Source organism: Abrus precatorius, unplaced genomic scaffold (genome assembly GCF_003935025.1).
Source record: "Abrus precatorius isolate BTA unplaced genomic scaffold, Abrus_2018 Scaffold3, whole genome shotgun sequence".
Taxonomy (NCBI): domain Eukaryota; kingdom Viridiplantae; phylum Streptophyta; class Magnoliopsida; order Fabales; family Fabaceae; genus Abrus; species Abrus precatorius.
In genome coordinates, this window is record NW_020874373.1 from 5,123,788 (window position 1) to 5,147,381 (window position 23,594).

Consider the following 23,594-nt stretch of genomic DNA (forward strand, 5'->3'; position numbering starts at 1 on the left):
TGGAAAATTTAATGTATTTTATCCATGTCTTAACCAACTACCTTTTCATACCTTTAAATGTTAAATAAACATTGGTCGGACAGTACCACGTGTTTGGCATCCTGATTAATCAGGTTCAGACCTCTAATTTGTCAGTTCTTTTTAAATTTTACTAGTTGAGGTAAAGTTGTTGGCGTGTTTAATGTCAGATTTGAGTTTCAATGACATGAAAATGCCCTAGTGTTGAAACTTAATTCGAGATTAGTTATACAGCTATTTATGAGTATACTCTAACAAGTAACTAGAAAAATCTCTAAGTAAAAAATTCCTGAGTAAATTCTGTTTATGATCACAAAATTTAACTGAGGAGTTGACAAGTCTTAACTCCCAAAGATTTGTTTTTATATTACACATGTTGAACCTTTTTCCTAATTCATTGTTGAAATCTGAATAAACATAAAATCAGCTGATGTAGCTCAAATAAATTAAAAGAAAATTCAATTGAGGAAAACGATGTAATCTAAATTTGTAAGAAAATGCTGAATTCATATCCACGTGGGAATGTTTAAACTTGCGGTTGATGATAAAAAAAAAGGCCAAATTAAAGAGTTGGTTGCACCTATCCATGTAAGCCCCTGTATTGATTGGTAAGAACCCATGAGAACTGAGTTCAGATTTGCTTATCTAACTTTTTGACCAAGGACAAACACTGTTACATTGCTACGTCAACTGTGTATTGCTATTTAATTTAAAATTGAATAACACTAATTTTGATGAAATTGATTTGGAACTAATAAATATAATTGAAATACATCTCTAAATTAATTTGAACTATAAATTTTGTTGAAACTTATTTTAATTATTAAAATTACGACAATTATTTTTTTAACTGTAAAACAAACCATTATTTCTGTTTACAAACCATGTTACTAGAACTCATCACCCTATCTTTGATCGGTAAGGAAACTCAATTATTTGTTTATCTAATTCTTTGAACAAGTATAACAACGCTACCTTGGCCAAATTGCTTGAATTGCTCATATTTCCAATTCACAAAGCCAATTATTGTTATTTCAATAACGTACAGATCACCATCTTATCAAAAGCGTTTTATTTTATAGTCATTCATTCGAATTTCGTTATATACTATGGCGCTGTTGTCACTTGTGTTTAAAGACACTAGTCTTCCTGGCATTTATTGTTACACGCAGAAGGTTATGCTTTAAACTGTGAACACAAAATGGGAAAACCATTGGACAAGCATCACATAAGGACGGTTCTGATTTAACACCCACCAAACCATCCATGTAGACCACAAGAAGAGGATGTTACTGTGTGATTCTCTTAAAGACCACTCACATATGCATTGCATACCGAAATAAATAAATAAATAAATTAATTAAACCCCAAACATATAGGGAGAACACAAAAGGCACGTGACCGTCAATCCAAAAGAACAATAACCTATCCAACGATCCACGTGTAAAAGTGCTCACCCTTTTACAATAACATTTTAATTTTTAAATTTGATTTAACTCTTGCATTTAAGATTTTAATTTTATTTTTTATTTGATTTGGATATTTTCAAAAGTTTTACTTACCTTACAAATCTATTTAAAAGCTAATTTTGTAATAACTTATTTTAATTCAGTACAGTCAAATGTTTACAATAACATTCAAGCGAGACAAAAGGGTAACTAGGGAGAAAAACAAATCAAATTTTGTTAAGTTTTTTAATATTTAAATTTGATTTAAATATTATATTTAAGTTTTGAACTCGATTTATTTATTTGACTTGAATTTTTCAAGAGTTTTACTTAACTTAAAAATGTATTTAAAAGCTTATTTTATAATAAATATTTTAAATAAGTAAAAAAATATTTTCAAATAAGTTTATGGATAAAAAATTATATATAATTCATATTTTTTATATAATTTTTAAAAATAATATTATCAAAATTCATGATTTTAAAAAAGGTTACAGAATATGAAAATTTTAAAATTATCAATTGAAATTAACTTATTTTATTGAAAAATTTACAATGATCATTTTTTAGTTCCATACTTATGTAATTTTCCCCAAAGTTTCATATTTTGACATAAATCTCTAAATAAAATAAATACACATCATCAAAATATATTATTTATTTACTTATTGAATAAATAAATTGGGCCCATCTAAATCCGATATAAGTTATTATTTTTACCCCAAGAAGGAATAGGAACTACAAAAATAAAGGGAGGAGTTTGTCTTTAGCTATTGCGGCGGCGCCCAGGCATAGGAAGAAGCAATAAGGTTCGTAGAATTTCTACAGTTCAGACCCCCTTTCTCCTCTTCCATTTTACTCTATCTTCTCATTATCTTCCACGAAACCATTTCTTCAACTATTTAATGCCACTAAGTTTTAGAACTTGCATCTATCTGTGTATCTATCTAGCTTTTCTGTTTTAACTTTTCATAGGGTGGCATTGGCATGAATATGATGCTGATGCGTGGTGAGCATGATGTCAATGTCATGGGTACCCTCAACCCATTATTTAGAAGTGAGTCTTTTGGGAATTACTATCCCGAGGCTGAGCACAACTACACCATGATGGAGAAGAGACAGGTTTTCCTCAGAAGCTACCACTTCTCTCGAAAGAAGAGTTTCACTGAGAGGATCAAAGGGTCTTTGGTTCGTGTCAAGAAGGTGCTGTGTCTAAGGCTGCGATCTGCTAAGAGACTTAGAAGGTCCGTGTTTTCTGGTTTCAGAATCAAACGCGGTTTTTATTACCGTAGAAGGTTTTCATGGCTTCTCAATTCCCACCACCGCAAGAGCCACTCTTCATCTTGTTTCTGGGACCAATATTACTCATCACTCCTCTGATTATGTAATATATTATCCATCACTTTTTATTTTCATTATTCATCAGTTACTGCTTGCAACGCAGTGCAATCCTTTATTATTTGTTGACTTAGGAAGACAATTTCGAAATTGGAGCTAGTAATTAAATACTATTTAGTACACCGGTTACTATTGTTTTCTTCTTTTTCAGTTATGTAAAAAGACAAGCGAGTTGTGTATTTGACTGCTAATTTTATGGTTTTTATCCTATTTTACCTCAAAATTTGGTAACTTGCGACAACATTTGTTTGTCATTCATACGAAGTAAAATGGAAGCAGGCTTTCTCTGCTCCGTTATAATCATTCTTGAACAGATAAGATCAATAGGTAACTGATGACATGCGTAGAATATATTTTAAAATCATCATTAATGGTTTCATTCATAAGGTAAGCATAAAGCTGCTTGGTTCAGAAATAAGTTTCATCATTATTGTAAGTTATGTTATTTTTAAGAAATAATAATATTTTGAATTTTTGAAAAAAATATTATTTTTCTAAAAAAAAAACACAGCCAAACAGGTACCAATTTAAGGGGCTGCTTCCCGTGTATGTGATTCAGAATTCAAGACTCACGGGCAATTATCTGTTTGGTGGTTGATGTTGCTGACACGATTTTATTTGTGAATATGGAGGACAATAAAATGGTGAAGTAAAATTGGGTGAGCACTCTGCTGAAACAGTTGTTCAAACTCTGGTCCTATTTAATTCACTGTCCATGGTGTAAAGGTACATCAGCAAATACAAAGCTTTTCCACCAGAAACTAGATGATGGCAATGAAGTTTCCATCAACCTCATTTTATTATGGGATAATAACCTCTCTTTTTTTATGCATGAGTTTTTTTATTTTGCACATGTCCATATTGACTATCTTTTAGTGGTCGAATTGAATTTTGGGTGCGCCAATCTGATATTCGTCAATTGTTTATATTTGTTTGAATATGAAAGCATTTTCGCACTCTATAAATTTTGACATCTACATGACACAAAAATACAAAGGAATTGGTTACCAGTAGATGCAATTGAAACATGCAAATCCTCTTTAGTATAAAGGTATTAAAAGTAATTCTTTAAATTAGAAAACATAAAAGGTATTTATTATTTATTGATTTCTTAATTGATACACATCTTTAAACATACGTTAAAAGATATTTTTATATTAAAAGATGGGTTGATCAAATTTTATTGCTTTAAATGTTTAAAAGGGTCAACGGCTTTTGCATTTGCATCAAGCTGCCAACGGTAACATACATGCCAAGCAAATGGAACATATACAATTTATATTTCAGAAATCTTCAACCCCATTTAATAATTGCAGTAATTAATGGATAAAATGCCACTGTCAGACTAACATGAAATAAATAACGTGTAATTGCAAATAAGCAAAGCTTAATTATAATAAATTTATGAAAGCAAGTTAAAGCAGCAACTTAATTGTGTGATATAGCTGGTGCAAGCTAAGATATATCTTCTTTTCCATAACCTAAGGCGAATGCTTCTGAATTGTTTTTCTTTTAAATGTTTGGATTCTTTTTATTTGGGGGAGGATAATTATTTTTTCTAACTCTTTTCAAAATATTATAAAAAGCAATAACTTTTTTTTTTAATAAATTGAACCAGATATTTATTTAGATTTTTAAAAAAACATCATATCAAGAATCTTCTTTAGAATTTTAAAAAATAAAACCCCAAAAGTATAAACACATATATTTTGATATTTTCTTGTTTTCTAAATATTTTAGAAATTTTTTGTGTTAATTTAAAATTTTTAAAAATAATATAAGACATTTATAATACAAAAACTGTGTACATGTATATGTGTAAAAGGACCAAATTGTCAAATATAGACACATAACACTGTAATGAGATCAGAAGAAAATGTTTATGTAAGTTGACCAATATAAGTATCCAGTGTTACAAAATTTTAATTATAATAAATCTTTAAATGACTTTTGATTATAACAAGGAGCAAACAATAAAAGTTTTGAATATGCAATGACAAAATAAAATATTACATAAAATAAGTTTATATCAAAAATATTAAAGAGTTATATTTTTCTATTATGAACAACTGTTAGCTTTCCTAATTTTTTTAGATTCACACCTTTTTAATAAAAATGTTTTTTTATTAAAAATATGCTTCAAATATTAGCTTTTCAAAAATATTTTTTAAAGTATTCATACAAATAGAAGAACTTAACATTTTTGTTTAATTTTTTTAAAAAAAGTAAAAGAATTTTTTATTCTCAATCATCCACTAAAATTAAAACTTTACCAAAAATATAAAGACTAACAATATTTGATTAAAAAAACTTATCTAAACTGACTTGTAGCATCACTTGGCAGTGTTTAAAAAAGAAAAAGAAAAATGATCACCTAAATGATCTAAATTCACTTTCACACGACCTGCAAGCAATGGCCATACTATATAGGCTTTTGATTTTCCTAAAGATCATTAGATTTTGAGATATGCTTGTGAAGTTGGATTGTATTGGATAAAACAAATGGAAATCATTGACCACAATAATGGGGCCTAGTCCAGCACTAACGTATGTTATTTTCTCTTGCTCTAGATATTTTTTTATCCTTCTATTTTGTGAGTTTTCAATTTCAAATTTTATTCATATTTTTAAATTCAGCATTCTTATAAATGACAATGAGAGTATTTTATAATTTTATAATTAATAATTATGATTTTTTTAATATTATAAAAATTAAAAAATATTATTGTCTTTTTTAACTAAATTACTAACTTTACCATCTATTAACGATAATAATTATTTTATAATTAACTTAGAATATGAAACATTCAGTTATATTATAAATGTTACAGTATAATTTACCAATAAAAAATTGAGAAAGAGCATCCATGTGACATAGGAGATGAAGTTACACATGGTTTTGGTGGAAATAAATGATTATGAGTGTGTTCAAAACAACACACTTTTCTATGAATGGGTTAAGACCGTTTGGTATAATTAGGCTACTGGCATATGGGATATGATATGAATCATATACATATATATATTTATTTGGTCAATGAATCATATATTCCCAATAATGCTGAGGTGTTTGGGTACCCAAATTCATTTTTAATTTTGCTCTTTTAAGAAGTTAACTTAAACATCCATCGCTGTTAACTGCAACCAATAATAATAATAATAATGTTAACATGCCGAATTTATTTTTTTATAAACTAGTTTTTAGATTTAATTTTTTGAATTGATACGACTATGTCAAGTTTGAATATTTACTCACTCGTAAATATTTAGTTTTCAATGTAAAAATATATAATTAAAATAATTTTTTATGAAACTTAAATAATTATTTTTTGTAATTAATTTGAAGAATGAGTTATATTTGTTTTTTTTTTTAACTAAATGAAAATGTCACCTCGTGTTGTTGTTATTGGGCATTCACATTGGTTAGCCTCTGTCTTGGCTCACTGAAACCTAGACTTTAAGAAGATTATAAACTAAATATTAACCATAGTCGTACATTTATATAGGTTGAATTTGGACCGACTTTAGAAAAGTTATTATAAAAATAGTAAAATATGAATAATTTTTTTATAAATTAAAATTAAATTTTCTCTTCAAAATTTAAAAAAGTTAAATAAAAAAATTTAAAAAAAATAGAGAAGTATAAATTGCTTTAAACTTATTAAAAATAATTTATTCATTTTTTATGCTTTTTTTTCTATAAAAACTTTTCTAGAAATTTATCCAAACAAAACCATAATATTCTTATTTTTATTATTTTAATTTTTTCTCAATCTAATTTTTTCCATCATATTAATATTATTATTATTTCTCTTTTATTTTATTTTTTATCTCCTTTCTTCCACCTCTACTGCATTCATTTTTTAATGTAAATCGATGATTATCCTAAACCAAAATTAGGGCCCATAAAAAAATTAGCCAGGATCACAATAAGATACCAGACTACCAGTTTACCCTTTATTGAATTTTGATGTCTTTCTCTTGCATTTATTATATACATTTTTTCTCTTTTTATTATATTATTTATTTATTTATCTTCTTATTTCTCTCGTCTTTTACTCATCTCACATCCCATAAAGAAGTGTGAGATAAATATTATTGTTTATAAATTTTGAAAAAAAAAGAAAAAAAGAGCGGTTAAGCCAGTCAAAGAACACGATTTGGAACTTAGAATAAACAAGTAGTAGATACTATCTCTATACTAAAAAGGACAAAGTAGACGAACAGTTGATAGGCTTGATTTTGTAAAGGTTTCTATCAAACAAAAATTTATAGATATAATTAAACATTTCTTAGCAACAAAATACCACAGCCACATACACTCCACAGTTAAGCGAATGATTGGCTTCAGCTTATATTTTTAACAGGGACATCAATCATTGCACATGCACCAAATATTCCTTTAACCACCATCTAATTTGGATTGCAAGCTATATATATTTAACTGAGAATGTGAAAGAACAACTTAATAGACTCTGAAGTGGCAACATTTTTGTAGCCATGTGATATAACCATTTAAAATGAGGTAATGTTGTCTCTATCTGCCCCAAGGTAGACTAAGTACGTTGAAGTATGAAGGTAGCCATGTGTTATATAAGGAATCTATTCTAGCAAGTTCATGCCATCACATCACCATCTCTGTGTTTGTTAAAGCACTAACATCATTTACCTCTTTCATTTTTCTTGCACAATCCATCAAGAGAAATAGATAACCAAATCTTGGCATTTTTTTTGTTCTATGTTGATTAGGCCTCAATGGTGCAAATGGGTTGGCAATACTTTGCTACCAAACGCATGAGATGTGGGTATGAGAAACTAACAAGTCCAAGTCAAAAGATGATGAGGGTTGGAAGACGTTGTTGGGTGAAGTCTGTGAATGGAAGATTACGTGGCCTTAAGTTATCACGGTCTAGGAAGCTTTCCTTAGGAGTTGTGTTTTCAAGCAGAATTGTAAGAATATACACTGAGGTTGTCAACAGAATGAACATGCAAAACATATATCCCACCATTGTTCTCCCTACTCAATGGGGCCTTCCTGTTCTATCTCATCCCTCACATGTATGCAGAAGAAGCGTCATTCCCCTTGACAGAAAAGTGACTTTCTGTTAGGACATTTTGCTGACTCTTCTCTTTTTTTTTTTTCCCCTGTTCAATCAACTTCTTTGCTCCATTATGTTATAAAGTTCATGATGCTACTTTTTACAAATAATTTACTAAAATTTAAGGTGTTGAATGCCTTTGCTCCATAATGTTATGGTTGACAGTTAATCTGCTTCTATTCAATAGTAAATTAAATTAAATAATGCAGTCAGCTTCATGCATAAACAGACAGAAGACATTTATTGGAAATAATTTGAGAACTCTTCCTTGAGTATCTCCATGAAAAGTTTGGTCAAAACATTTTATTATGTTCTTTTAGGTAAACTTTAAAGAGGGCTGCTTCTTGCTGAATGAAGCCTTGTTCTACCTATTTACAGTGATAATGCATAAACTTTTTTTACCCGACACCAGGGATTAAAAGGGTATGCTGACCACCCAGAATGTTGGAGGTTCATTTTCATAGGAAATATTCAATGTTGTTTTAAATATCACCTTGTGAGTTAATTCTCTACGGTTGATATATCTTAACAAAATAGACACTGTGAAATAGGTAGATTAACATCTTCAAGAAGCAGGGCATGTTATTCATGGAAAGTTTGAAATTAACCATGACATTGCTGTAAATACTAGAGTACTACACCCTTTTATGAAGAAAAATGATTCACTAGTTACAAGGTTCTGCCAAAGTTAGTTCTTCCACGCTCCATTGAAGTATAGACTTGGGGCCAAAATGGAAAAATCGGAGCTTACATAATTTTATAATTTGAACTATTTAATATTAATACTACATATAATATTGTATCTTATTATTTTTATCTCTTATTTATTTTTTATATATACACACGTTCAAAAATACACTTTAAGGATAATTGTCTATTCTTAATTTCTTAGCGATAGATACGATATTTTTCTAAATATGATGCGGTAGGAAGGATATATACTGTACATAGTATAAAACAACTCAGAGCATGTTACGTCGTAGAAAATTAGTATGATTAATTGGACTAGTTGGAAAGCTATCAAAAAGCATTGACTGTCTACAACAGCTACTGTGTTCACTGACACATTCCTTTACAGCGATGATTCAATTATAATTTATAGCTTTATAATTTTTTGCCAACCAAGTATTCATCACAAATAATGTACAGGATTAAGTCCAAATTCCATGCATTGTAAAATTACATACGATATTATACATGATTTTGTGTTCTCTCGTTAAAAATTACATTTTTTTTTGTTATCTGATTCTTAAATTCAGCAAATTAAATGAAAAAGAATTACTGGAAGGAAATATGAATTAAAGTTTTTTCCTAATTAATAATCCTTGTCAATCTGATTTCAAACCACTTCAACTACGAAAATGTCTGATACAAAATTTCCAGTACTTGGTTGTCATTATTGTTTGCTGTCATTGCCCCTTATTAATCAGTTATTAAGTGGCTTAAAATTTGTATAGGAATACCAAACAAGGAGTACAATAAAGATATATAAATTAACTAATTTTTATTTCTTTTTAAATTACGTAATATGTCAATTATACCAAAAAGAAATCTAGAATAAGTTAATTTTAAATAATATGATGAGGTGGTAAATAATTTTAAATTAATTCGATAGAAAATATTAATAAAATATGAATGATTATAACTTTTACAGATATAAACCAATCCATTTGAGGGATTTACTCTAAGCAGATCATAAATGCACTTCAACATAAAGAAAACAAAAGAAAGATTCAACTCGTGTGTATTTGAGGCTTCCTTAGGGGTGGGGAGGAGCTAGTTGGGCCTTTGTGGCATTCATCATCCGTTAGAGCAGAGGGGTATTTTGAACTCTCTATAGCTTAAGCTCAAACAAATATTCATTTTATCGTGTGAAATACAAGCATGCATAAAGTAACAATCTTGTAATATTAATGCCCATAAAAGAAAGTCCTTGTTAATTAAATCAAATACATGATTAAGCTTTAAGTTTTTATAGGGTTCTGTCATAAGTTCTTCTTGAGGTTGCTACAAGTAGCAAACGTATTACGGATTATACTAAGTTTATTTTTAATATGTGAATTCTTTATACTGTTAATAAATTAAAAAATATATAAATATGACTTTTAAAGTTGTTATTATAAAAATTAATAATCATCAGTTTTGCACTGTTTATACAAGCAATGCGGTCCCTTTCTTCAGTTTTGGGCTTTTATTGTGACACAGACTTGGTGGGCCTAAGCCCCTGACAAACATATTCATAAATGGTCCCCAAAATAATGAAATGAAATTTGACCCCAAAAAAAAAAATGGAATGAAAGACGAAGATGCCACCGTGGGCACCTAAAGATCTAACACGTGTACTCTGCAATGCGATGATGAATAGTTAGTTGCTCTTCGAAATGAAACGAAAGCAAATGATAACATGCGTACATGTAAGGTTAAATTTGAAGTGAATTTGGTTTAGATGCGTTTGTTTGTTACAGTTTTGCTTCTAACTTGAATTCTTTTGTTTGCGCAATTTTGCGACCTCACCAAACATCTCTCTTTCTCTCTCTTATCAACGGTGCCATTATTATTAACGATATTCAATTTCATGATTGAGAATCCTAATTTGCCTGACCTAACTCCGTTCAATAGAAGTTGAAGACGCGATTAACAAACGCGCTTCGATTTCATGTCTGGTTTATCCGATGAGGAGATCTCGAATGCTGATCGTCACGGTTCCCATGGAGGAGGTAGTGACGGCGACGATGACAATGACGACGATTCCGAAATCGGAAAGACGGAACGCAGAAGAACGGGTAGTGGTTTTGGAAAGGAAATCGAGAAGGCGAAAAAGGCGGTGCAGCATCAGTTCTCAAAAGCGAAGAAGAAACTACGCAGAATTAGAGGCAAAAAGCCTCTTCTTCCATCACAGTCTTCGAATGCAAGAACAAAGGGTTCAGGTAAGATGACTATTGGCGGTGATGGAAGTGGAATTAGGTGCAGGTTTTGTTTTTCGCGCCCTAAAGTGTTGGAGCCTCGTGACGAGTCTCCAACCAGTGATCCTAATGACCCTAATTTTACTCAGATTATGTTGAAATCTTTGATAGAGAAGAACGATTTCTATTCCAAAGAATGCAATCCGCACATGAATTAGTTACTGTTGAAGATTCCTTGCGTTCATTTAACACACTGTTGAAATCTTTGATAGAGAAGGACGATTTCTATTCCAAAGAATGCAATCCGCACATGAATTAGTTACTGTTGAAGATTCCTTGCGTTCATTTAACACACTGTTAATTTTTGGTGCCTATTTTAAAATTTTAAGTGTGTGTGTGGCTCATAACGCATTTTCGGGCAATGATTGGGTGTTCAATAAAAATGGTAGAGCTGAGAACAGCACTGGTGTGGAACAGTCAACAGTGTAGGGAGAACTGAGAATGCCATTTGCATTTGTATTCAATTAGAGAGAGCAATGTGGTACAAGAAGTTGTAGACAGTGACAGTGTACTTGCTGCCATTCAATGATTACAGATTGAGGAATTAGGGGAGGTTAATATGGATTGGAAAATGAGAAGGGTTTTATACATAACAGAGGGTTGCTTGATCAACTGTTATTTTGGAAGAGGTTGATGAAAACTGGATTTTTTGGCATTCTGGAATCTCTACTTGTCCTCAGCTGGAGGAGTGGTGTACATACTGATATTGAAAAATTTTGAACCCTGTTTTTTTCGTAGTCTGTTTCTTAGATGTTATTTTTTGTTGGTTTCCTCGTGTGCACAAATGTTTTTCTTCATCTTGTGAGAGGTTTTGGTTGTCATTCATAGGATTCTTTCATCATAATAACATAAACAGAAATGGTTACTCTCATTCTCATTCTTTTATATTAGTGTCACGTGTAACGTGCATTTGATGATCTTTGGCAATGCCTAGCAGATTGGAAAATTTTGGAAGCAAAAATTAGAAGTCATATGTAAAGCTGGACAAATTTGTTGGATAGTAGATTCGTCTGGCACATATTTTAGTTTTATAATATACTTCATATGTTTATCATTCATTTTGGTTATGCTGCTAGCGTCAGTGGATTTTCTTGATGAGTATACACAATTAGTATTCTCTCTCTCTTCTCTGTCGTTGAATTCTCTTTGGTTTCCTACAAGTTCTTTTCAACACCTAACATTTTGTGCTCTCTTCTTTTCATTAGGATGCTAAAATCCAATTTCAAGGGATTTACATTGTGAACATTTCTAATTAATTGGTTCAATTCACGTATATTATTATACTATGAAGTTTACAAGAGAAAAGAAGTGATGACTGGATTCAGATGTCATTTCCAATTTATAATTGTTTCACGTGGTTTCCAATGTTAAGAAGATTAGTCCACATACTTTCTATCACTTTTAGTGTATAATTTTGGTATTTCATCTTAAGAAAATTAATTAATATAGTTTTTGCCTGAAAATTTCTGCGCTCCAATTTAATTCAGCCAAAGCAAACATACAACGGTTTTTATGGCATTTTTCATCAGGCAGGATGGAAATCTTTTTCTTTTGATTGTGTAGCAGTCCTTACCATTTGCATGTTGACTTAAGAAAAAAAAAGCGAGGTTTGTAAGGTTTTGTGCTAGTGATATAGCGGCTTCTGCACCAAACCTCAGTTCAAGATACAAATTACCCTGGTCAAGCAGTTAAGTTATTCTGTTGTTAGAGGTGTGATCTTCTTATTGTTTCCGAACTTGATGGTGGAAACCATGGGAGGTACACCTTCGTCCTTGATGAGACTTATATCTCTGACCTATAGCCAAGCTAGAGATTCTTTTAAAATGACATTTTTATATTTAAATTTGAAAGCATTTTGAAGCGCCACATGCTTCCCTTTTGTTATCTCTACCTAGGTCATTTAAGATATTTCTATCAAAATTCCTCAAATTTTCGCGTTGTTAAAGAATTTAATAGGTTGATAAACTATGTTTCCCATGCTTTCTATCACAAGGTAGTTTTGCTTGTTGGCTACTCTTTCTGACATATGTTACAACCTCATCACTAATTTTTCTTGTAGATGTCACACTGTCATTACTAATTCAGAGTTTGCTGCTGTTCGGCTTACAAATGCATTTTTAATTTTGCTTGTATAGAAAATTTGACTGTATAACCCTTGATTTTTTAAAATTTAGAATGAGTAACGTATTGGATGCAAGAGAATAGATAGGTTCTTTGACAAGTACAAATAAAGGTGGTGAGCTGCCAACCAGGTAGTGTCTTTTCCTGAAAAGATTACTTGTGATTGATGATTTGGTAATTACAGCATTATACTCTTGTAACATAATGTAAGCAAAGAGTTCTATAAATCATACTAGAATATTGATCTCCTGCTTTGTAAGGAAGACAAGGCCAAAAACAGTCCAATATAATTTTTTTAATGCAAATAATGATAACTGAGGGAAAAAATAACAAGAATCGCTATCACCTGTCCAATTGTTAATTAGACAGTTTGAATACATTATTACAAATTAGAGAGAACACTTTTTTTTGTCAATTGCATAAATATCCTATCACACACTTCTCTTTCTCTCTCTCTCTCTCTCTCTCTCTCTCTGTCGTTAATTTCCTTTGTTGTGCAAAAGAAGACAAACTTATTTACAAATAATTTCTTGACATAATCTCTTACTACGTAATGGTCGTGGGGTATATCATTATTCTTAAATTTGGTACAGTCTATTTTTGAATGGGAAATGTGAGTTAGCTTTAATGATCTCACAAGTTGAGTTCATCTGCCATCTCCTTGATAACGAAAATCAGATGTGCTGTACTATCACTTAGTTGTGAGTTGTGATTCCCAGGCAAAGCTTGCAGGCTTTGACTAACAGATTAGAAATATGGTATCCCTATCCCATCCATTGTGAATTTATACTTATGAGATTCCTTTATCCCTAAAACTTTTACTTTTGGTTACAAACACAGGAATCCCAAAAGCAAAAGCATTTTATCCCAAAAGCTGGAACACAATGCAATAAATAGATAAAATTAAAACACTCATATCACCATGTAAAAGAAAATAAAAAATCGTGATTTTTTTTAAATATCTCGAATTGTTTGTGGGGGGCAAAATATTCGGAATCAAACCTGATAGTTATCAGAAAGAGTAGTAGTGGTGGATGGCCACACTACCATCGATATAGGAAGAGCAATTCTCTTGATTGGCATATCGATGAGTGGGTTGTTTGAGTGAGATGTTTTGTTCTGTTTAGCTTTTTCTTCAATAAACTAGTGATGGAAACCAAATTGATACCAAAACAAGGTGGTCTGGAGTTGAATCACATTCATTACATTACGCTTGAAATTACAAGCAATATAGTCCCGAAGCAAGCTGTAACTGACTTTGGATGATAACTTTTACTAACAAATCATTGTTTCTACTTTATAGGACAGAAAGAAGCTAAACACTTATTTATAGTTTGGTTAAATTTTACCAAAAAGTAATTTTATGATATAATATCTACAAATTTTAAAATAAGCGTTATTTTAACCTTTTGTAAAAAGTACTTACCCAATCTTCTCAGATTTATTTAAATTATATAATTTAAACATATCTTTTGACTAAAAGAAAGTATTTTTAAAACTTTAAATATAGAATCTTGTAATATAAATGGACAAATCAATCAATCAAAGTTTTAATTATGGGCCGATTAGAGATAACCAAAATTCTGGTTTATCAGTCATGGAAATCGAAAGCAATTGGTTGGGTTCAGGTAATTAGAAGCCTTTACAATTTCAAAGCTTCTAATCCGTAAGTACCACGTTATGAAAGCAACCCAACGTGCACATTACGCTATCAATGAATAAAAAACCAGCTTCAGATAAAGATACACTTATGCTGATAAGACGAAAGCTACACTACAGAGATGCTTCTGTAAATTTAGCGTCCTTAATTTGAGTATATTATTACAACAGTTAAACGTTGATGTATTGTTAGTATATTAATAGACATATCATTCATTTAATAAAAAAAATAACATTATTATTTTATTAACTTGGTGCTGTAAAATTGAATACACTAAATTTTTACCCAAAAAAAACTGTGAATCTCTAATTTAGAATTTGGTAGAATTAATTTTGATGAAATTAATTTTAAATAATTAAAATGTATGAAACAAGTACTAACATTTATTAATTAAAATTTTATTTCAATAATATACAATAAAATTAAGTATATATATTTTATTAAAATATAATTTTAATTAATAAATAATACTAATAACACTTGAATAACAAGACATGAATTTTTTTGCCATGCATATCTAAATTAAGCTGAATCATAAGTTTATATTAAAAAAAGCATATGCTTATTAAAAATGAGAATTAATTTTTATTTTAAAATAATTAAGAATAAAGCAGGCTCAACCGCCCTAAACTAAGGTAACTTTGCTTTCATTTGTGGATAATAATAAATAAGAGTACATCTTAGAGGGTGAAAAAATATTTAAATTTCATAAACTGCAGCCTATATGTGCCCATACGTGTAAAGTTTATTAGCAAGCATATGATCAAGTGATAGAATTGTTCTAGTTTAACATATGTTTTGAGTTCGAGTCAAAGTAAATATAGCAGTTGAGAAGAAAAATTTTGCTACTCGCTATGGTCTTACTCAGTTTGAACAGAGTTTTATCCTTAATAGGTCTGACTTTAACCGAGCATGGTCTAGAAAGGAAAAAAAAACGTGTGAAGTTTTCATAGTATGATTGTTAGTGTGAGTTACGAGTTGTGATCGAACACAAAGTGGCTTATGATGTGGCTCCTTGTGTTGTTGTTAGTTGTTAATCTGCTCGAAGCCGTAAGACCCTCCTTGCTTTGAGGGGTGCACGTGACACCCATTACTCATTTTGTTGTTGCTATTCGCTATGCCTTCTCTTCTACACAAAGCCATGGGATGAGGCTGCTATCCAATGAAAAAAAAAATGAGTGACCCAGATAAAAATAAAAGTTTCCTTCTTTTGGTGGATGCTCTCTTTATTACCATAAAGGTTTTCTTGTTCCTATTTGTTTATTGTTATCAATCGTGAATCTTTTTCAACCATTAGAAAGAGTATTATTTTTATATTTTCCATATTAAATCCAAACACCCCACATCATATTTGGTGTTAGTGTGCTAATACAACTTAATTAGAAAATTGGACAATACCGTTCGGGTATTTTCTTCTTTTAAATTTGTTCCCAACAATCAATCCAAAAAGGAAAGTCAGAGTTGAAGGTGATGATGCAGAGAGGGATCAGAGTAGTAATGTTAATAAAAAAGCCGCAGGTTGCTATTTATGGATACAATCATCATCACCTGTCCCTCTTCTGTATGTTTTCTATAAAAGGAGTAATGATATAATATAATATAATTATAATTTAATGATTGAAGAATAGTATATAACTATAAAGTAAAAGAGCGAGAGAGAGAGAGAGAGAGAGAGAGAGAGAGAGAGAGTAGTATTAATAATATTATTGTGGCATGGCAGTGTCTTAGTTGTAAGTTCTAACTGCTGAGTTATGTCTGAGTCTTGAGCTTGGAGGGGTTCCCACTTTCCACTTAGCTGTGTCTTCACTCTTCAATTCAAAGGTCGGTGATTAAGATTTTCTGCTTCATCACAACCTGATATATATATATATATATATAGATGCTGCTGTAACAGTAAGTAGCTAGTTGGGATTATTATTCCCTAGCTGCTTCTGCTTCTGCTTCTACTCAAACCTTTTCTCTACTCATTGGTTGGAATCGGAATTTTTCTTGCAAGGTAGGTTTCTCTTTCTGCATTTTCTCTGTCCTCAGTTCACTTGATTCTTGCTTTTTCTGGGTAGGTTGGTTATCATCCCTTATCCTTGTAAGTTTGTTTCTTTTAACGTTTCTGTTGTATGTGGCTATGTGCTACTTTTTGGAAAGGAAAATTCTTGTTTTCCGTACTCTGGATATTGTTTCTGTCTTTTCCGGGTTAATTAAGCTTCCGTACTCATCCCTGTTCCTGAAAATTAAAGTGGGAAATTAAAAAAGAAAAAAGAAAGGTTATGCTTTGGTGGCTGAAGCATGTACAGTTGAGCGCATGCTCATGAGTTCCTGTCATGCTTTTTTAGAATTTATAGCCTCTTACAATATGCACCAGGATAACAGCGGAAGTGTAATACTAAAGATTCCTAATACTGTTTTTATTATTATTTGAACTTTGGATATGGTTGTACTTGTAGTTCACTAGGATATGATTGAATCATAAGTTATTATTACTTAATTCAGCTTTTAAAAAAATTGTCTGGGAGTTGAAAATTTAACTTTCTTTTCTTCAATTGTTACAGTGAGTAAGGATGATGTCATTTGACTAAAAGTCTATAGTAGATTTGCACCAGTGGTAGAATAGATTCCGTTCTTCCTTGAAAGAGATTAACTTAGTAATCTTATTCTTAAGATTCCAAGTGCAGTTGAAGTGACAATGTCCTCCTCAAGGCGTAGCCAATCATCCAGCAACAATTCAGGCAGATCATCAAGACACAATGCTAGGATAATTGCTCAAACCACTGTAGATGCAAAACTCCATGCAACTTTTGAGGAGTCTGGTAGTTCTTTTGACTACTCCAACTCAGTGAGGTTTTCTCCTGGCTCAGGCACAGCTAGTGGAGAACATCAATCAATGTCTGATAGAGTAACAACTGCATATCTCCATCAGTTTCAGAAAAGCAAGCTTATTCAACCTTTTGGGTGCTTGCTAGCTTTAGATGAGAAAACATGCAAAGTCATTGCATACAGTGAGAATGCACCTGAAATGCTGACTATGGTTAGTCATGCTGTTCCCAGTGTTGGTGATCACCCTGCTCTTGGCATTGGTACTGACGTAAGAACAATTTTCACTGCCCCAAGTGCTTCTGCATTTCAGAAGGCACTAGGATTTGGAGAGGTTTCACTTCTTAACCCAATTCTAGTTCATTGCAAAACCTCCGGGAAGCCCTTTTATGCAATTATCCATCGTGTTACCGGTGGCTTGATCATTGATTTTGAGCCAGTCAAGCCTCATGAAGTTCCCATGACTGCAGCAGGTGCCTTGCAGTCCTACAAGCTTGCAGCAAAAGCAATAACCAGGTTGCAATCTTTGCCTAGTGGGAGCATGGAAACACTATGTGACACAACGGTTCAAGAAGTGTTTGAACTCACAGGTTATGACAGGGTGATGGCTTATAAGTTTCATGAGGATGATCATGGAGAAGTGATTGCAGAGGTAAAAAAGCCAGGCCTAGAGCCGTATCTGGGTTTGCACTATCCAGCCACTGATATTCCTCAGGCTACACGCTTTTTGTTTATGAAGAACAAGGTTCGTATGATAGTTGATTGTCGTGCAAAGCATGTGAAAGTCCTTCAAGACAAAAACATTCCATTTGATTTAACTTTGTGTGGATCCACCTTAAGGGCTCCTCATAGTTGCCATTTGCAATACATGGAGAACATGAATTCTAGTGCTTCCTTGGTTATGGCAGTTGTAGTCAATGACAATGATGAAGATGGAGATAGCTCTGATGCTGTTCAGCCACAAAAGAGAAAGAGGCTTTGGGGTCTAGTAGTTTGCCATCACACTACTCCCAGGTTTGTTCCTTTTCCTCTTAGGTATGCTTGTGAATTCTTGGCTCAAGTATTTGCCATCCATGTGAACAAAGAACTAGAAATAGAGTATCAGATTGTTGAGAAGAATATCCTGCGCACTCAAACACTCTTGTGTGATATGTTGATGCGAGATGCACCCCTTGGCATTGTATCACAAAGGCCTAATATAATGGATCTTGTGAAATGTGATGGAGCAGCCCTGTTGTATAAGAACAAGGTATGGAAATTAGGGGTAACGCCAAGCGAATCACAGATTCGAGAGATAGCTTTATGGCTCTCTGAGTGCCATAGGGATTCCACAGGTTTGAGTACAGATAGCTTGTCAGATGCAGGGTTCCCAGGGGCTGCTGCTCTTGGTGATATTGTATGTGGAATGGCAGCTGTGAGAATTGCAACCAAAGACATGGTTTTCTGGTTTCGGTCTCACACTGCTGCTGAAATCAGATGGGGTGGTGCAAAGCATGAACCTGGTGATAGGGATGATGGTAGGAGGATGCACCCAAGATCATCCTTCAAGGCTTTCCTTGAAGTTGTTAAGACAAGGAGCTTACCGTGGAAGGACTATGAAATGGATGCTATCCACTCATTGCAGCTAATACTGAGAAATGCATTCAAAGATACCGAGAGTATGGATATAAGCACGTATGCTATCAATACAAGACTAAACGATTTGAAGATTGAAGGGATGCAAGAACTGGAAGCAGTGACAAGTGAGATGGTAAGGTTGATTGAAACAGCAACGGTGCCAATTTTGGCTGTTGATGTTCATGGTATGGTCAATGGATGGAATACAAAAATTGCTGAGTTGACAGGTCTTCCAGTTGAAGAAGCTATTGGGAAGCATTTACTCACACTTGTTGAAGATTTTTCAGTAGATAGAGTCAAGAAGATGTTGGACATGGCACTGCAAGGTATGCCTTTTTCCTTTCCCCATCATATCCTTATACAAGCTCTTTTGTTATCTTTTTTACTCTTAGCATTCATGAGAAGAAACTTTGAAATGAGTGTAAGTATTTAGATGTGTGCATGCCATGTTCCCTGAAGTCATCCATATGGTATGTTCTGTTTATAATTTTATTCAATTCATAAGACTTGGGAAGGAATGGAACATTACAAAAAATACTGGAACCCAGCTTTCCATATTTCTAAATAACTGATTTGTTATGCTACAATGTGATTAGGTGAAGAAGAGAAGAATGTTCAATTTGAGATCAGAACACATGATTTGAAGATTGATTCTGGTCCTATCAGCTTGGTAGTTAATGCTTGTGCAAGCAGGGATCTTCAAGATAATGTTGTGGGGGTTTGTTTTGTAGCCCAAGATATAACTGCTCAGAAGACAGTGATGGATAAATTCACCCGAATTGAAGGCGACTACAAGGCGATTGTACAGAACCGAAACCCATTGATCCCGCCAATATTTGGCACAGATGAATTTGGCTGGTGCTGTGAATGGAATTCTGCTATGACAAAGTTAACTGGATGGAAGAGAGAGGAGGTGATGGATAAAATGCTCTTAGGAGAGGTTTTTGGGACTCAGATAGCATGTTGTCGTCTAAGGAATCAAGAAGCTGTTGTTAATTTTAGCATTGTACTTAATAAAGCCATGACTGGTTTGGAAACTGAGAAGGTTCCTTTTGGTTTCTTTACTCGTAAGGGGAAGTATGTAGAATGCTTGCTATCTGTGAGTAAGAAATTGGATGGAGAAGGTGTAGTTACTGGGGTCTTTTGCTTCTTGCAACTAGCTAGTCCTGAGCTGCAACAAGCATTGCATATTCAGCACTTATCTGAACAAACTGCCTTGAAGAGACTGAAAGCTTTGACTTACCTGAAAAGGCAAATCCGGAATCCTTTATGTGGGATTGTGTTCTCCAGGAAATTGTTAGAGGGTACTGAGTTGGGAACTGAACAAAAACAACTTCTGCAAACTGGCACTCGGTGCCAACGCCAACTTAGCAAAATTCTGGATGACTCTGATCTTGACAGCATTATTGATGGGTATGATATCTGTGTATTTTGTGCTACTAACTTTTGTCCTTGACATTTTTATGGTATTAAGCGTTTATCAATGAGAGCTTCTATTTAATCATGTAAGTTCCGATTTCCCAAACTCGTTGAAGCATTAAACTTGAAAGTTCTCGAGTCCCAACCTCATGCTTGGCTTAAATCTCCCAAAATAAATAAATGAAAGGAAGGAGAGACAAGTGAATTACACCTAGTATTAGTGTCCTGTAGAAAGTATCAAATATTTTAGCAGATGACAACTTTGTCAAGAAAAATTTTGTGTGTTTTAGCAATTACAATTTGACTTTTGTTTGTGTGCTCTTGTCAAGCAAGAAAGGGATCAAAATTTCAACTGTGGTCAATTCTTATGAATGAATAATGAGCTCATCTCCTGAATTTCTGGAATCAGATTCTTACAGCAAACAAAACCTTCCAGCATATGCATAGACCTTGATGTACTAGCTACCCTTTTGTCTAGCATAAATCTTTGATTCAGTTTATAACAATTGTATATACCTTTCTTTTGTGCATGTTCCTTGTTCAACAGATACTTGGATTTGGAGATGGTAGAATTTACTCTGCATGAAGTTTTGGTTGCCTCCCTAAGTCAAGTCATGACAAAGAGTAATGCAAAGGGTATCAGAGTAGTCAATGATGTTGAAGAACAGATCACAACAGAAACCTTACATGGTGATAGTCTTCGGCTTCAGCAGATCCTAGCCGACTTTTTATCGATTTCCATCAATTTCACCCCAACTGGAGGTCAAGTTGTTGTAGCAGCCTCATTAACCAAAGATCAGTTAGGGAAACTAGTCCATCTTGCTAATTTGGAGCTAAGGTAAAATTGTTCTAGACTCAAATGGCCATTTGACACTTTCTATATGTCATTATAGAATAAACATGGTGTGAATAAATGCCTTTTGTCACATTTTCACATTATACCCTTGTGAAAATAAGCTTGAGAAATGAGAAACTAGTTGCAATACTGTATTGTGATTATATACATTCTTAAACCATTTATTTGCTTTTGTTGTTTCTGCAGCATAACACATTATGGTATCGGAGTTCCAGAAGCATTGCTGAACCAAATGTTTGGACGTGATGGACATGAATCTGAAGAGGGTATTAGCCTTCTGATCAGCAGAAAGCTGCTAAAGCTAATGAATGGAGATGTACGTTATATAAGGGAAGCAGGCAAATCATCTTTCATCTTATCTGTTGAACTTGCTGCAGCCCATAAATTGAGGGCTTAAAATTTTGGAAAATAAAATGAAACCATCTATTTTGTACATCAGAAATTGAAGGGAGCAAGAAATTTGCATTCCTTCTCAATATTTAACTCTTTTTGTTTTCATGGGAACATTTGTGTAACTTGTAAGGTGGTGTAGATATGTATTATTATTCACTATGTCTTCACTTGTTCCCATTTACAGCAACTATTATGCATCATTTGCAACAAAATGAAACATAGGAACTAGGAACATGTTAAATGGGATAAATAACTTGTGTCTACAGGTACTGATTAGCATTAAATGCATTTTATTAAATATTTTAATTATTTAAAAGTAAATAATTTTTTTTAAAAAAATTAACAAATATAATTTTTAAATTTTTTATACTTTTATTTCATTAACTTATGGTTTTAGAACAGAAAATATCATAAACTATACTTCATTCATATCAAATTATGTGACTTCAAGAGTTTTGATTTTCTTCTTTTTTAGTGCTATAAGAAAGAAAGAAAGTTTTAAGAATTTCGATTTGTTTTAAAATATTTATCATTTCAAAAATTTAAGAAAGCATTGGATTTTGGTTTTTCTTAAAATACCCTCATTTTATAGTATTTTAGTTAAATGCTTAATTATTTTATAACTATGTTTTAACTCTTTTAATAAGAATATTTTAATTAATTTTTTACCATAATACTTAGTGTAATTAAAATCTCTTAAGATACAAGTATTACAATTAAATAATAGACAATTTGAAATGGAAAGCATACAATTTTTCTCCCTCGCCATTATGGCTTTGCTGTTCCATTTGGACTTCGATTCTTTGAGGCTCGTCATGTTTGGCAATTAAAATTTGGAATATTGACACATTATATCAATTACAAAAAAATTATTTATTTAGATAAACTCAAGTTTAGTTAATCTCAATTTGAATATGATTTTCAAAATTTTAAATTTATTTGTCATACTATTACTCTTGGAAAGTTGATGATGACTGTTCTCTAATACTTCTATAGGGTATGTCAACTGTCAAGTGATGTAAATTTCATGAAATGGGTCAAACTCTTTTCGTCTGTTGCAATTTAATTTACCACAGCATGTATTGCAGAGAAGGACCAGATGGGAACATGACTACTTGGTCACCTCACACATTAATTATTTTAACCTGGCATTGCTAGAGCTTCATCATCTAATACAAAAAAAACAAAAGTATGTTCTTCTCCAACTGTAGTTAACCCTATTCAATTGGCATCAATGATTAATAAATATAAAAATGTCAAGGAATAATAGTAGTTAAAATTACGGTAAGATCTGTCTCATTTATTATCTTCTCAGCCAATACACTGGTCAAATTATTTATGCTGAAACATTACTTCTTTTAAAAGTTTTCCATAGTCAATATGTTTTGCTGTACTAAAATTGACTCTTACTTACCCAGCATCGTCATATGACATGCATCGTCAATTTTCTAGAGCCTTAGCTCAGTTTTCTTAACTAGTACATTCAATCTTATTGACTAGTTAAGATAAGTCTTAAAGGCGTGGATTTTATAATTAAAAGTTCTTCATAAACTAAAAATTAAGTTAAACTGGGTCATAGTTTCATGTTATTTTAACATTCTCTATAACAAAATAAAAATTATACTTACATATCTATATAATATTCATAAGAAAGACATTATAATGGGCTCTTGACTATAGCAACGAATAATTTTTTTTTACTCCTTTTTAATTTTTGTGTAAATTGGAATTTCATTTGGAGAAAAGCTATGGGGTTAAAATGTTTTCCCATGAAGGAATATGCCTGACGAATCT

At 32.1% G+C, this 23,594-nt stretch overlaps 3 protein-coding genes across 12 annotated transcripts; all 3 read left to right on the forward strand.

Moving 5' to 3' along the window:
* Window positions 1-251: 251 nt before the first annotated feature.
* On the forward strand, window positions 252-22,059 carry LOC113863899 (phytochrome A-like). Of its 10 annotated transcripts, none has more exons than XM_027497676.1 (5): window positions 252-262; window positions 17,254-19,458; window positions 19,729-20,545; window positions 21,099-21,389; window positions 21,594-21,982. In XM_027497676.1, the coding sequence occupies exons 2-5, from the start codon at window positions 17,388-17,390 to the stop codon at window positions 21,802-21,804; spliced, it is 3,390 nt and encodes a 1,129-aa protein (XP_027353477.1). In that variant the 5' UTR covers window positions 252-262; window positions 17,254-17,387; the 3' UTR covers window positions 21,805-21,982. The 10 variants fall into 10 exon arrangements, with proteins under 10 accessions (XP_027353477.1, XP_027353475.1, XP_027353476.1 ...); XM_027497674.1 differs by lacking the exon at window positions 252-262 and adding an exon at window positions 10,353-10,377 and having other exon boundaries at window positions 21,594-22,059; XM_027497675.1 differs by lacking the exon at window positions 252-262 and adding an exon at window positions 15,555-15,757.
* LOC113863905 lies at window positions 2,208-2,936 on the forward strand. The gene is made up of 2 exons (XM_027497682.1): window positions 2,208-2,275; window positions 2,442-2,936. Exon 2 carries the CDS (start codon window positions 2,454-2,456, stop codon window positions 2,844-2,846), a length of 393 nt encoding a protein of 130 aa, XP_027353483.1. The 5' UTR covers window positions 2,208-2,275; window positions 2,442-2,453; the 3' UTR covers window positions 2,847-2,936.
* On the forward strand, window positions 10,422-12,787 carry LOC113863904 (nucleolar protein 58-like). Its single transcript, XM_027497681.1, has 2 exons — window positions 10,422-10,890; window positions 12,460-12,787. Exons 1-2 carry the CDS (start codon window positions 10,620-10,622, stop codon window positions 12,516-12,518), a joined length of 330 nt encoding a protein of 109 aa, XP_027353482.1. The 5' UTR covers window positions 10,422-10,619; the 3' UTR covers window positions 12,519-12,787.
* Window positions 22,060-23,594: the final 1,535 nt, after the last annotated feature.

Coding starts and splice junctions, on each gene's coding strand:
- LOC113863905 (XM_027497682.1), top strand. CDS start 2,454: ATGAATATGATGCTGATGCGTGGTGAGCATGATGTCAATGTCATGGGT.
- LOC113863904 (XM_027497681.1), top strand. CDS start 10,620: ATGTCTGGTTTATCCGATGAGGAGATCTCGAATGCTGATCGTCACGGT. Junction 10,891..12,459: donor TGCAAGAACAAAGGGTTCAG/GTAAGATGACTA, acceptor TTCATCAGGCAG/GATGGAAATCTTTTTCTTTT.
- LOC113863899 (XM_027497676.1), top strand. CDS start 17,388: ATGTCCTCCTCAAGGCGTAGCCAATCATCCAGCAACAATTCAGGCAGA. Junction 19,459..19,728: donor GTTGGACATGGCACTGCAAG/GTATGCCTTTTT, acceptor CAATGTGATTAG/GTGAAGAAGAGAAGAATGTT. Junction 20,546..21,098: donor CTTGACAGCATTATTGATGG/GTATGATATCTG, acceptor CTTGTTCAACAG/ATACTTGGATTTGGAGATGG.